Source organism: Colletotrichum truncatum (assembly GCF_014235925.2).
Source record: "Colletotrichum truncatum strain CMES1059 chromosome Unknown Contig_0002, whole genome shotgun sequence".
In the NCBI taxonomy this organism is placed as follows: Eukaryota; Fungi; Ascomycota; class Sordariomycetes; order Glomerellales; family Glomerellaceae; genus Colletotrichum; species Colletotrichum truncatum.
In genome coordinates this window covers 6,276,176-6,290,396 of record NW_027222399.1, presented here as the reverse complement: position 1 = coordinate 6,290,396, position 14,221 = coordinate 6,276,176, and the positions used below count along the sequence as shown (strand labels likewise).

Here is a 14,221-nt window from a genome sequence, read left to right as displayed (position 1 = left end):
CACCAGCCACATTCTGTCTGAATGCCACGTCTTTATGAAGGCTGTTTCGCACAGGCTACCACTTCTGGCGGCTTGGTTGCCTTCTCTCAGCCTTGCATATTAGCTGCCTTCAAATCCTACACCACTATATGCCACATCACACCTCTCGCACCATATACTCGGTTACATGTGACCACGTACCTTGCTTCCTCATACCTTAGACTCGGTCACCGGTTTAGCGTTTACCCTCACGAAGCGCGGCCCGTTCTCGTCCACTTGAAGCCGCAGTCTGACTTCTTGCGCCACGGCTAGCAGCTCCGCATCCCTCATGTGCTGCCAATCCTTCAAATGCTCGTGGCTATCGTGGTCCAGTCTCAACAGCAGCGTGGCCAGCTGACTGGTGCGCCATGTCTTGATGTTCGCCCGGCGCGTCTTAATCACGACGCCAATGAAGAGCGCCAGCCCTAGAGCCCAGACAGCTATAGGCGCTGATATGTATTGCCATTGCGCGACGCAGATCTGTTGCGCTTCATACGTCGTGCCATTGATTTGTCCTAGATCGCCTATATGCCACAATTCATGCCGAAATCCGTTTGTGAGCGCTGCCGCAATCCTATTCATTGCACATACAACCCCATCCTCCTTTACCGCTGTTGTCTCTTCATCTCCGCAGTACAAAGTTGACGAATGGTTTTTCATTGTGAGTTTGAAAATCGAGAACACTGATGATCGGTTGTTCGTCTCAAAAAACTCCGGACTATCAAGTGAGCTGACGAGGGCGCCATTGAAATGATCAGAGAGATATCCTCTCATGCCCTCATATGAGGGCAGAAATATTTCAAAACTGTCGATCCAATCCTGCTCTTTGTTTCTACTCTCTTTATCACTGCGGTCGTCATAGTCTATTGAAACAAATCGTCGTCTGAGTTCGGTCTTTGAAGGAAACATGTAATTTTCCCACTGATTAATGATCTTCATCACTGATACGGCGTCGCCAGTATTGCGGAGCACCACATTTTTGGTGCCGCTCGTTACCGAACGAGTGATATTGAAATTTTGCCTCTGGATGCAAGGAACAATGACGCATTCTTGAGCGGAAAGAATTGAATCTTCCGTGATTATATATACATCCGGTTCGTTCGAAGCGTTGAAGGCAGAGACTTTATCGGGAAAGCCTTGTATGGATTGAACAAAAGCTAATGGGTCCGTATAGTTGTTGTAAACAAGGGCCGGCACCGTAGTGTTCATTGCCATTACGATTCTATGAGAGTCATTATGTGATGCGGGTAAAGAGACGTGGTCGAAGGAAAAGCCATTGGGCAAAGCCACATTGCATCCTACCGCATCGTCAAGTTTGTCTTTGGTAGTGATCTTTGGAGTGCAAGTGCGTGTAAGAAGGTGGCTGATATCGGTGCAATGACTGCAAGCGGCGAGAGTATCATATTCTTCCCAAACACACTCGCCGGTTTTGCACTCGTGGGGAGGAAAGGCCCAGTCGGTATAACTGCCAATCATGGCTCCATAAAATGACTGCATAAGTATGCTGTCGGCCCCTCCAATCCGCTAGTTAGCACAGTGCACATAGACTAAAGAAGGGGAACTCAAGTACATTCATCTTTCGTGCTTGGAAACCCCCCAAAGTATGAGGGTGAGAACGACAAAAGGGCGTCATGGTTGGAAGGTAGATTAGTGATTCTAGTGATAAGCATATTCTGTACAAAAGGGCCATATGCTAAAGCCAACAGCGATGCCAGTCCTCCCAAAACAGCCAAGTGTCTGGAGAGATGGTTACTGAAAGTGCCATGACAAACAGAGTCTGAATACGGTAAACCTACTTGAATCGAAGTTTCCAAATCAGCTTGGCGCTGCCGAGCTTTCCGCGCGAAGCAGAATCGAAAACTTCGAGGTCAGCCAACTTTCGATCCTGCTCCATAAACCATAGGTATTTCAATTGCCCCAGACTTTTCGTTACAGGTATCATGGCGCATGTTGAGCCCAGTACGGAGAGAATGGAGAGCAATGAGTTGATTGATAGGTGAAAGCGCTGTTTTTTGAAGGGCGCACGTGCTGTCCATTCGGGAACCCTTTCATGATCGAACTGAGAGATGATCACAGAGATAGCAATAATTGCGAGGCCTGAGACCAAGATTCCAAAGACCTCCCAGACGTAATACCAGTCGCCAAAGAAAGAGGTAACTCTGTCGGGAATTGTTTTGTTTTGGTCAGGTTCGTGCTCTTGGGCAGAAAATCTCACAGAGGTTTCTTCAACGTGCCCCTCTGAAGCAGGAACCTCGGGTTTTTCGGAAGCCATGAGAAGGAGCTTTTGCGTGAATCAAGCATAACAATAGGATTTGGTAAATGAGAAGGATGCAAGTCAAGATCAGAATTATCCATACACAAGGTACTTATGGTTGTGCTGGCCAGATACCACAATCCGTGTCATGGCAGCTTTCGTCGATCCCATTACACGGAGGCGTTGTAGGCTGTTTGGCCAAAAGTTTACTCTTAGGCGGCAGATGATCATATGAGGTTGTGGCTTGTTTGAAAGAGCCATGTTTGGTCATGTCTTGGTTGATTTGGAAACTGCTAATTCTGATTGAGCTGGTCGGTGTTGCGTGCCAGCCCAGGCCACTTCCGGATTTGATCGATCTAGCACAACACCGGAAAACATAGGTCGCATGGAGTTCAATTTTACAAGAACGTATGAAAAAGAAAAGGTATGACAAGCTCTGGTTAGTTGAGACTGGCGTTGAGCTGGCTGGCTGATTAGTCGGGTCTTGAAACCAAAGATTACCTGGCCATCGAGTCTCTTCACACTCAATGATGGCCATATGAAACATAGACGCAGTGTTTCCGAATCAGGAACTTTCGTCTCTTCCGGCTACTCCGCGCTGCATGCAGTTGTTTGCGACGACAGCTTAGGTTTTCTCTGGTGCTCAAAATGACATTTCAAGCTCCTATTAGGCCCTTGTGCTCCTATTAGGCCCTTGTGCGGAGTGACGTCTTATCTAATAGATCCTACATTGAACCTCCTTGAAGTATCATCCAGAGAGTTTTGTTCGAAGACGAAGGTGAGTGCGAGGGCAAGGAATAGCTCACTCAAGATGAAGCGGGCATGTAAAATGTGCGAAGCTGAAAGCTCTAACGGTGCAATCATCGAAGAAACTATTCCAGAGAAGTGCACTTATGAGAGCAAAATACCATGAACCCTTGATCGTTTCCACTTAACAAATATCTCACCCATCATCCAGCTCACCCAAAATTACCAGACATAGCATTCAACCAATGGTAAAAGAAGATTTCGGCATTCAACGATGTCCACGTCCCGGTTTGGCCCAGTTTGATTGATCTCAAGACATGAATGCCTCTAATCAACGAATAGAGAAGCCCAAGTTAATATATCACCCAGTTTACATGTCATTTGTTATGGAGCTTAATCTGTCACATCGTTTCCAAATGCTTGCGTATGGTCAGGTAGTTCAGTGTGACCAGTGGCCCTCTCTATTATCCCCACATTCGTTGAATCAACGTAAAACCCGTTGTACACATGAGAGATTGATGAGCATTAAATGCCTTAAGAGACCAGCTGCAACGCAGTTGGGGTCTGTTCGCTTCAGACGAATAATTGCATCTTCGGGATTGCGTATGCAAGTGAACAGAAATCTGCCGAAATCAGGCAGTGTTTCCGCCTAACATGACGAAATGAGGGGTTTCCTCATGATACGGACAAGTCGGCTATCGGCAGCTTAGTTGTATGAGCAAGATGTAACAATCCTGAGGTTTGCTAGAGTCACAGACCACAAAAGTTACTCGCAGTTGCCCTGCGAAACTAGCTTTAGCAATGCATACGCATGTTGGCGAATTGGTCAATCCCGCCGGATATCGAGTCACGTCTCAAACCTTGGGGTGCCGAAAAATGCAGACAGCAGTTGGCGAGTCAGATAATCAGTCCCGGCCGTGATGTGGGTGAAAAATTTGCCGTTCTTCTCTACTGCGCATCATACATTACTGATCTTGGTAGACTGGGTAGATCAAGTATGTGCAGCAGCATCCATAACTCCTTGATGATGGTCATGCTGTTGGGCTAAAATATGCGTTAAATGGCGAGTATTTTTCCTGTGCAAAATATGCTTGGACTAATGACTGACTGATGTACAGCTCAGTTCAAACCCATGTCTATGGTACGAACGTTGTTCACGCGACCATGTTTGGAAACCTGAGTAGTTTTGGCGACTTCCCGCCGCACTACACTGACGAAGGGTTACCATTCGAAAATCGCAAAGGTACAATTATAGGCATCATAGTTCCGTTTCTGGTAAGAGCCCTCATGGGGTAGCCTTGGGCTAGTTATTGATGAACGCCTTCAGGTCTTGGCCTGGGTCTCCGTCGGCCTGCGAATATACACAAGAGTGCGCATTGTAAAGGCACCGGGGTGGGACGATATCGTGATCGTCATTGCGCTAGTTGGTCCCTCCCTATTATACTTGGATACGATGAATATTGACTTTGTACCATAGTTTGCAGGCTCAGCGAGTGCGATAGGACTTTCTCTGAGTGAAATCACCCCCATAAATCCATAAATGATTGGTGGGTTCGAATGGCTAATGCAGATCCAGCAACAAATCATGGTATGGGTCACTCTTTCAAAGAAGTTCCTGATAGTGATAGAGAGATGTTCTTTTTGGTAAGATTGACTACCAGTTAAATCTCTGTGCCACAAGGTCCTCAATTCACACTACGAGCAGCTTTTCTATATTTCCAACGCATCATTTTCGATGTCAAATGCCCTAGTAAAACTGTCATTACTCTTTCAATACATGAGGGTATTCGAAGATCGCATGCCGCGTCTGAGGATTGTGACAATCGGCCTGATCATAGTTGTCTCAATCTGGGGCCTTGTTTTCTCTTTCATAGCCTGGTTTCCCTGCTTTCCGCCGTATCAGTTCTACCGCCTTGGATCAGAGTCACATTGCTACGGTTATGGCTCCACCAACCCGTTAGAGGTTTACTACGTCGTCGTCGCGTCTAATGGAACGAACATGGCTTTGGACTTTATAATACTTTTGTTACCGATTCCTCTACTATTTAGCAGAGAAACTGAACGTCCGACGAAGATCGGGCTGCTTGTTTTACTCTGCATCGGAATACTGTATGAGAACTAGATAAACTACATGCCTTTGTGCTTCGCGATTGGCTGATTGACTGGTTATTCAGAATTAATGTTATTGCCGCATGGCGCATAGTTGCCAACAAGGCGACATCCGACCGCCAGCCTGACCCGACAAGGATCTTTCCAACCATAATCCTTCTAGGCGAGACAGAAAACCGACTTTCTCTAATTCTAGCATCTATTCCGGTGTTCTGGCCCATAGTCTCAAAGACGTGGCGCAACACCATCACCGTCACGCATGAAGTCACGATCGAGAGTACATTACGGCACGCTGGCACAGGAAGACCGGGAGGGATGAGAAGAACAGATTTTGATTATAGGGTGGAGCGTGTAACTACCGAGGATGAGGCAACTGAGGCCGGGTTACGGCATCCGGGACGGCTTTGTGAGGTGGACCGGTACGTCAGGGAATTGGTAAGCCCGTTTGCTGAGACTCAAGAAGTTGAGTCTACAGTATCGACACAACACCAGCGACATTTCGCCGAGGAACTACAAGGAAATAAGTTGAACTTTGTAACAGTCCCAAACGCGGATCAGTGAAGGGAGTCTTCAACCTAGTCAACAGTTGCTTAACCGCTTTAATAGGAATGGCGGTTTTTAGATAATATTAAATTCGCTGGGAAAGGAGGCACCACTGGTCTTTTGTGATTAAGTATTTGGTGTATAGGTAACAACCATAAGCCGGCTTTATCTCAGGTCATTGCTTCAAGAAATCGAAGTGATAATACTAGAAAACTCTTGGGTCTCTCCTTATTAACTTGTTGTTTTCTGTCTTTATACCAATTTCTGTTCATCCATAAAGGGCATCCTTTCTTTTCGCAACTTTTTTACGACTTTTGTTCTACTATAGTATCATGTGAGACCAGTTCCGTCTGCAGACAAGTTTGAGCGATCAGCTGGGGTACAAGAACGGGACGTTTACCTTGTGTCTCCAAGTAGCTGATTCTTTGCTTCATATTTGGAAGAGAGAAAACGATTCATCGCATCTCAAATCATTCACAGGAGGCTTAAGCTGGATTTTCAAAGGACTTGTCTTCTGAGCCGAGTTTCAAAATCTGCCCATGAGACACATATAATATCTGGTGACGTTTCTAGCAGTGTATCCGTGGCTAATTTATGCAATACTTTCTGTATTCCTAGTCCGGCCTTTATAACCAACGTAAAGACAGTAAGAAATGGTCAAGAGACTAGCTCAGACGCACACTCCTTCGATATTAGAACAAAATCCAGGCTTTACTTGCCAGCTCTCCAGCACTTTCTATATTTTGAACAAAAAGAAATCTAGAGGTATGTTTCAAGCTTGGTCTAACAGCTACTTGGCTTCTTTCTGGGCCACAATGTACTCTGAAGCTAACAACTTTAAGTTGGCTGATATCTACAGCTATTCGTCTCAAAACATATGGATGACAAAAACAACCGGTAGTTATTAATGAGCAGAAAGATGGATTTAATAGCTAAAACCTGAAAGATTAGAACTCGATGCATTTTCTTAAAGATCGAGCTTTTTGTGAGCGGCTTCTAGTAGATTGGGAGAAATAGTTAGACCGCACTTGAGGTGGCTAGGTATACCCTATTCTGTGACATTCTAAAATAAAAGACCAAAACTTTGCTCAGAATGTGGTGATATCAGAGCCCCTTCATACGTGCTTGATGAATCAACTGCAATTATATCGGAAGTAGTAGCTTAGTGCTCATAAAGCTTCCTCGAGAAAGAACACTAAGTGACTGGTAGAGCCTATCCCTACCTGAATGATAATACTTCATAATAGAGAAGGAGATGAATCAATTCTGTACCAAAATCAACAAAAATAAGTAAATTTTGATTGCCACCTTCATAAGAGACAGGAAAGATGAGAGGACATATTCTGTTGGCAGCAAGAATGTATTTGTTCGGAAATCGTACAGCAACCGTGATCTTAGGAACCTAGGTTCTTTTTACAAAGCGTTTTGGTGCACCAATCATCATGCTCGTTAGATACACTTGAACAGTTTGCTAAACACATACGCACAACGGTTTACTTGGTAAAAATATTACATTACTATTAGAAATGATACATGTACTATTAACTCATTTAAGCAGCCTTGCACAGACGGCCATCACCCTGCACCTTCCAGCCATCACTTCCCACACCCGTCAGAGCGTAAAAAGTATCGAGAGGATCGTAGATCTTCTTAATGGTCTTGAGCTTGGCGTAGTTGCTGCCGTAAAAGACCGTCTGCCAGTCCGCTTGGTTGCGGTCGGCTTCATTCAAGTAAGCACCACCGCCAGGGGTGAGGGCAGTCAGCGCAGGAATCAGTGTGTCAGTGACAGTCTTCTGACCGCTCACGAGAGTAGAGAAGTCTGCGCGGTCATAAGGCCTGCAGAAAATTAGTTGAAAGCCCACATGATAATCGAAAAGGGGTAACTCACGTTCCGACGACGGCGGAAAAGAGAGCCGTGCGCCAAGCAGGGTGAACAGCGTTGGGCACAGCGCCGGTTTTGCGAGCAACGTTGATGGTGAGACCGGAGATGATGCCGCCGTTCTTGATGATGGAGGCCAGAGTATCGACAAGGGTTGTGGCGGAGGCGTCCGTAGCAACGAGAGACCGGGGCATCAGACGACCACCGACGTTGAACTCGGTGACAGCGGGCTCGGGGTTCATGTCGTTGTAGCTGTCCAGGTACGTGCTGTACTGGTTAATATGGTAGTCTGTTTCAGTTAGTATATATCCATAGCCAAACAATTAAGACAATCTCACCATACGTGATGCCAGCAGCATCAAGGGCGTCGAGGGTCGGCTGGAGGAGGGCCTGAAGCTCCTCCTTCTTGAGACCTGGGGCAGTCGTCGGCTGCATGAGAAACATGCCAGGAGTGAGCAGCCAAATGCTGACGGCTCCAGCATCGACGATGCTGGGCAGAGTCTTAAGATAGCTCTTCACGGCACCGTAGAAAACTTCATCAGTGACGCCAGTGTTTGTGAATGTCAGGTTGGCAGACGAGACGATCATGTCAGGATAAGCCTTGACAGTCATGGACAGAACAGCGGCGTAGGTTCCACCACCTCCACCAGACAGAGCCCAGTAGAGGTCAGCGTACTTGGTCGGGGTCGCAGTGATGGTCAGGCCGCTGGAAGTGACAACCTCCCACTCCAGAACCTGATCAGCACCCAAGCCGTACTTGGATACGAGAGGTCCATGACCACCACCTTGGGTGTAGCCGCCTGCGAGACCAACGGTCGGGCTGTTGCCGCCTACGATAACAAGCCCCTGAGCGTGAGCCGCGTCTTGAGCCTCGCCGGCTTGCACGCCGGCGCCAACTTTGAGAGCCTTGCCGGTGTAACCGGCAGACTTGTAGTCGAGCACCTTGATATCCTTGAGATGGTGAGTCCACAGGGCTAGAGCACCCGCGCCGGTGGACTTGCCAAGGTAGTCGTGTCCAGTGTTGCGAATTACGAGGCGGATGTTGTTCTTCTGGGCGAACTTGATGGTGGCGCTGTAGTCGGCAGCACTCGTCGCCTTCACGGCGTACTGGACGTAGGTGCCAACGACGCAGCGGTCTGTGGGCTGGAGGAAGGGGTCGCAGCTCTGGTTGGCGAAAAACGCAGCCATAACAGACGAGGAAGTCTGAATGTGAGTCTCAGAGCTGGCCCAAGAGGAACGAAGCGCGGCGCACTTGTTGGCGTCGTATGAGCCAAAGGAGCTGTCATGGCATACGGCTCCAATGGGGACAGTAGCGATGAGGCGTCCGCCAACGGTCTTGTTGAAGGCATCCCAATCGGCTGTCTTAGGCCAACAGGCATCACCAGGGAAGCAGCGGCATGCTGAGTCTCTCGCGGCGATGTCGATGCCGAAAGAGCCTCCTGGCTTGCCGACGGAAATGGCTGAAACTACCGCGGGTGCGAGAGAGAGGAGGTTGAGGAAGGACACCATCTTGACTCGAAAATGGTGTATGGAATAGGGAAGAGGGAGGTGAGGAAAGAAAGAACTTCACGATACAATTCTAGGCTTCAACACTACATATTTAAGATGTTTAACATGATCTATGGCTACAGAATTGGAATGAGTTGCCGGCCATACCGGTCGGTTGAAATGATAGTTTGATTAGCACCCATGCAAATATTGACTGCCATGAGCCATGATATTTGTCTCCATGACCCCACGCGATCGGCTGCGGTAAGAAACTTTTAAACTATTGAAAAAGACTTGGTGTAACCCAGCTCCTCTTGCCTGTGTCATGCGGGGTCTTGACGAAGTCCTGGCCGTAATGGGGCCACATACCGCGTGGCTCTGCTTGCCAGGCCTCTAGCAGGCGTACGTCAATGATTCAAGATCCAGGAAAAGAGGGAAATAAGGCCGAGGTTGAGGTCCTCAACTAGCCGTGTGCGAAAGCCGGATGGATACCAAACAAGTGCGGAGATTCACCGAACAGTCGTGGGAACTCAGGTCCAAGAGCTCATGTGAGCTACTATAGGCAGGTAACATTTCTCTTTTCTTATTTAGGATTGTCCCTGTCACCGGTAGTTATAGAGGCAAGGATGACTATCATCTGGAGAGTTGCCAACGCTCAAACTCTCTTGGTAGTGCAGGGTACTTGGCTGTTGCATTGCGTGTGCCCGCCAAGGTTTGGCAGATGCCAGTCGCCGTTTTCATCAGAGCAATTAGCCACGGTTCATCCGAACGTACATGTATGTGCGTGTATGTGTGTGTTCTATGTAGTACTTCCCTGCGTGATAATCTGGATCAGCCTAGTGATTGACAACATTTGAAGGGCCAACCCGGAGGGCTGGGTTGATAAACAACACCTGACTGAGCGACGGAGACCAATAAGCCGATCATGCGAGGCCCCGTGTGACTATTATGCCCGTACATCGTCATATAAGCCGTCATCGACGCTAAAAACGGCCTCTAGAGGAGCTAGTTAATTGATCCTCCCGGCATAGTCTAGGGCCACGGCTTCCAGCTAAACGTGAGTGAATTACTATCCATCTAATCCAGGGGGTTAATTAATATGTCTTCCTCCCGCAACTCTAGCATAAAAGAACAGGTCAATTAACGTCCCTGGCGCCGCGCTTGGCATGATGGCTCCCCGCGGGCCGCTCCCTGCCACCGCTTGACTCGTGTCCCCTGTCCAACTCGATCACGTACCTCATGTATTCGTCAACAACTCTCCTCCCTAACCCAGCATAGCCGGAGTCTTATCCGGAGTTACTACGGCCATGACTCGCGACGAACCCTCCCCCGGTAATCCGACGCTCCAACAAAGATAACCAACTCCTACCCAGAGTTACCGGGAAGCTCGTACATCGTAAACCCCCCCTTCGAATCGGTAAACTCGTCACACGTGTTGCAACGACACGAAACCGTCACCGATTAACGGCAGGGAGTACAGGCATACCGTCCACAGGCACCATAGCCTCCATGCGCGGGCATCCGTTTCCGGCGTCCTTGTCCGGAGGACCCCGACCACTACCAAGGCGCCAGATACCACGGGCATGACGACCTGCCACGATCGGACGCGCCAGAAGTAGGCGCACACGCAAGACCATAGAGGCACGAACAGCGCCAACGACGTGCGAGAGACCCCGTCGCCGAAGAACAGGGGAATCGTGTTGCGTCCGCGCCCGGCGTCCCCCGCCTGGTCCTTGAGGTCCTGCACCTGCATGGTCGTGAGGATAACGGCACTGATTATGCCTGCCCAGAGGTAGCCTTCGCGGGTGATGGTGGTGTCGGCGTCCCCGATGGCAATCTTCAACGAGGCCGTGTTGAAGAGACCGTACGCAACGGCAATGATGACGTCCCTGAGAAGCGTGTCGCCGCCCCTGAGGTCGTTGTACAGCCAGGTGAGGATGAGGATGAAGACGCCCTCCTTCCATACACCCAGAACGTAGTTGAAGACGAGTACTGCGGGAATGGCCACGAGCATCGCCCGGCGTGTCTGGTCTTGCGTGACCTTACCCGCGGGAATGGGACGCCATGGCTTGTTGGCGAAGTCCTCGGCCACGGACTCGGGGCTCCTCTGGTTCGCCAGGTCGAATATGAGAACGCTGTACCAGTTGAACGCGACCACCAAGGGGAACCTCTGCAGCACGGCAAGTGCCGTTGCCTGTCCCGAGGTCAGGGGCTGTCCGGCCAGGCCGCACAAGATGCCAAAGGCTGTGTTAGGCACGACGAAGGTGGAAAAGTTGCTCTCGGTAAAGTCCCATACCAGGCGGGGGATGCTGAGAACCGTCCTGAATGTGCTTTTTGAGGGCTTGCTGGGCAATGTGTCGTCTTCAAACGCTCCTCGTTTGAACGCCAGGGGAGAGTGTTCCCCAATACCTGGTTGTGACATGATGGATGTCCAGGCCAGAGACGTATGATGTTTATGCAAGGAAAAGATGAGAGTGGGCTGAGAGTGGTCTCGCAGTCTGGTTCGGCAGCTTCACTTAAGTGACGGATGTGGTTCTGATATGTCTTTCAAGAGTTCCTATCGACTCGACATCAGGAGACCTACATCATCATCCAACGGGACCATGTCAACACTCCGCACACCGCTTCACCGTCCAACAACTTCCATGGACCAGTCATGAAGTCCCGGAAATCCCAAGACGTTGTCAAATGTAAAATTGTTAAGAGGTACATCCGCCTCGGTCTTGGTCTAGTTGACGCTCGTGAGGGTATACAGAACCGCCAACGTGACCTTGGCAACAGCGCAATCTGCAAGCATGCAAGAAACCCCTGGGCGATCATACCCCGATGAATTGATTTAAATGACCTTCTGCGGCACTGAAAGAGTCATTGTCTAGAGAGACTGAACCACCGACTTGCAGAGGCCGTTTGCATGGGACCCCTTTGGGAAACGTTCCCTGAAGCGGTTTCCGTTTGATAGCGATCGCATCTGACGAGCTTGGCTAGACTGATAACCGAATATGCTGCACGAACGAAGTCTAATAACCTCTCGTTGACGCTTGGCTTTATGGATATCAGCGGTTGAAGCTTATGTCTCCACGAAGATCATTCACCAGCAGTGTTACGCGACGTTGTGGCTAGCCTGGTTAACCTTGACCCATATCGTGGGCCCTACGTAGCATGGCACCAGCGTGCTGATTCAGTGATCCGGTCCGAAAATCTGTGCAGTAGGAGTACTAGCCAGAGCAGGAAGAAAAAAAAAAAACGATGGTGTTATAGGTGTGGGTATGAGTAGGAGAAAGCTTTCGCTCTCGCAAGTCATCCACGAAACGGGTTGGTCAGTAAACCCACCTCGTGGGTTCCCTTGCTCACGTTGCCCGATACCCAGCGCACGTGTACCCGTCGGATACTACCATAGCTCCCGCAAGCTTTGATAAGCGGAGCAGTTCTTATTTACTGCGTCGTGAATTAACTGTTGTGCCGAAGGGGTATCCCAATAGTTGGGAGGAGATGGTGTTCCTAGCCGTAGTTCTGGGTCTGAATTGTCCCGTCTTTCTTTACCAGGGAGACCATGCCTGAGTGGATAAGAACCATCTTGGTGGAACGAAGCCAAGTTATCATTCGCCGAGCGACGATCACCACGATGAGTTCGGCTGCGCTGCAAGCGATGCTGTCTGTAGATTATCCGAATGCCCAGTCAACTGGCGTGTCGCGTAAGGCTTCTTCGGCAGTGGTGTCGGGATGCAGGCAGTGTTGAGTTTTGGCCACGAATCAATTGTTTACATAGGAAAGTAAAGAGTAGGTATACTAGTACAGGATATAGAAAAATGAAAGTAAGGTCAAAGAGAAGAAAAGAGTCAGGTAGATCGTGTACGTGTCTCATCAATAGTTAATCCCACTTCTCAAGCATCCAACTTATACCTGCGCTCGCCTCCACGAATCCTGCGACGTGGTAATGTCCTGCTGGACGTAAATCACAGGACGGCTTCCCCTCGGCGCCTCATTCCCCGGTGAGTACTGGCACCTGGTAATGACAACCTGCTCGCTGTCGTCCTCCTTGCCGCGCTCCAAGTCAACATAGGAGATGGGTTCTCCCAGCTTGTCGTACGCCCTGCGGGGGTGACGACCGCTCGGGTTGCTGCTGGACATGTTTCTTAGATGTATCTGGCCTCTGTCGGTAGAGGGGTTGGAAAGCTTGGAGCCGATCTTGGAGACAGCCGGCTTGACGTATGTCTTGAGCAGGGGGCCAAGTGTGGGCAGGCAGGCAATGACGATGCCGATCCACAATTCAAGAAGACTGATGAGGCCGATATCATGGAGGTTATAGACAAAGTCAGTGTCGCCGATGGTCGTCACGGTGTTGACAAGTCGCCAGACCATGATGGCGATGGTTCTGTCTCTATTAGCTTGCATTCCAATGAAAAAAAAGCTGTCAAAAAACTTACAAGAAGCCCATGCCAAACATAGCGCTGACTGCAACCTTGTTCCTCAAAGGCATCTGGAGACCCCAGAGCGCCGGCATCGGAAGGATAGTCATGGCGACATCGACAACAATGTTGATCGTGACGGATACGATTTGATCAATGGTGATGTCTCGGCAGTTGCCTCCAGGAACAGGGGCCCATTGCTGGGAGACAGGCGTGCAACGGCTCATGAATAGAATGAGAAAGGCCACACCGTAAGCGCCCACGATGCCCATCAGTATACGCGACCAGCGCTTGAACTGTGCTGTGGCGAAGATTCTTGTGTACATCCATAGGATGGCGAACTTGATGAAGATGGTTCCAAGGAGCCAAGTGACACCACTGGCGAGGATGAGCTTTGCGACGAGGTGTAAGCTAGAATTACTCAAACATGGAAGTAGAAGGGAAAAGTCTCTACCTTGAACTGCACCGCATACTCGGGCAGACTGAGTTCGTCGGTATGTTTGCCTAAGCCATTGTAGATGGCCCAGATGACCACGCCTTCCAGCGCAACGATGTTCGCCTGAGTCCTGTATTAGCCAAGTCAAAGTAAAGGGGCCAACACCACTAACAAACGCAAACGCAATCATGCCATCATCCCACCAGAACCCCCTCCTCATCATCCGCGCCGCCCAGTAGCGCAGGCAGAGAACCGAGAAGTCAAAGGCCGTAAAGACCACGATCCATACTAGCAGGCCAATGCCCCTCGTACCAGCGCCAGGCATCGTGTCAAGGAATGTT

The 14,221-nt window shown here is 49.4% G+C and overlaps 5 protein-coding genes across 5 annotated transcripts; 1 reads left to right on the top strand and 4 right to left on the bottom strand.

Moving 5' to 3' along the window:
- Positions 1 to 189: 189 nt before the first annotated feature.
- CTRU02_204675 (acid phosphatase protein) lies at positions 190 to 2,290 on the bottom strand (the record flags this gene model as incomplete). The annotated part of the gene is made up of 3 exons (XM_036721151.1): positions 190 to 1,532; positions 1,595 to 1,755; positions 1,815 to 2,290. 3 exons carry the CDS (start codon positions 2,288 to 2,290, stop codon positions 190 to 192), a joined length of 1,980 nt encoding a protein of 659 aa, XP_036587135.1.
- A 1,893-nt stretch (positions 2,291 to 4,183) lies between these two features.
- CTRU02_204674 (uncharacterized protein) lies at positions 4,184 to 5,689 on the top strand (the record flags this gene model as incomplete). The annotated part of the gene is made up of 6 exons (XM_036721150.1): positions 4,184 to 4,294; positions 4,347 to 4,442; positions 4,497 to 4,533; positions 4,596 to 4,663; positions 4,725 to 5,128; positions 5,194 to 5,689. 6 exons carry the CDS (start codon positions 4,184 to 4,186, stop codon positions 5,687 to 5,689), a joined length of 1,212 nt encoding a protein of 403 aa, XP_036587134.1.
- A 1,532-nt stretch (positions 5,690 to 7,221) lies between these two features.
- On the bottom strand, positions 7,222 to 9,059 carry CTRU02_204673 (FAD binding domain protein; the record flags this gene model as incomplete). The annotated part of the gene is made up of 3 exons (XM_070204411.1): positions 7,222 to 7,507; positions 7,560 to 7,865; positions 7,894 to 9,059. The coding sequence occupies 3 exons, from the start codon at positions 9,057 to 9,059 to the stop codon at positions 7,222 to 7,224; spliced, it is 1,758 nt and encodes a 585-aa protein (XP_070062174.1).
- A 1,405-nt stretch (positions 9,060 to 10,464) lies between these two features.
- On the bottom strand, positions 10,465 to 11,460 carry CTRU02_204672 (digeranylgeranylglyceryl phosphate synthase protein; the record flags this gene model as incomplete). Its single annotated transcript, XM_036721148.1, has 1 exon — positions 10,465 to 11,460. The coding sequence occupies one exon, from the start codon at positions 11,458 to 11,460 to the stop codon at positions 10,465 to 10,467; it is 996 nt and encodes a 331-aa protein (XP_036587132.1).
- Positions 11,461 to 12,932: 1,472 nt separating this feature from the next.
- On the bottom strand, positions 12,933 to 14,205 carry CTRU02_204671 (uncharacterized protein; the record flags this gene model as incomplete). Its single annotated transcript, XM_036721147.1, has 4 exons — positions 12,933 to 13,410; positions 13,463 to 13,836; positions 13,899 to 14,003; positions 14,053 to 14,205. The coding sequence occupies 4 exons, from the start codon at positions 14,203 to 14,205 to the stop codon at positions 12,933 to 12,935; spliced, it is 1,110 nt and encodes a 369-aa protein (XP_036587131.1).
- Between the last annotated feature and the right edge of the window lie 16 nt (positions 14,206 to 14,221).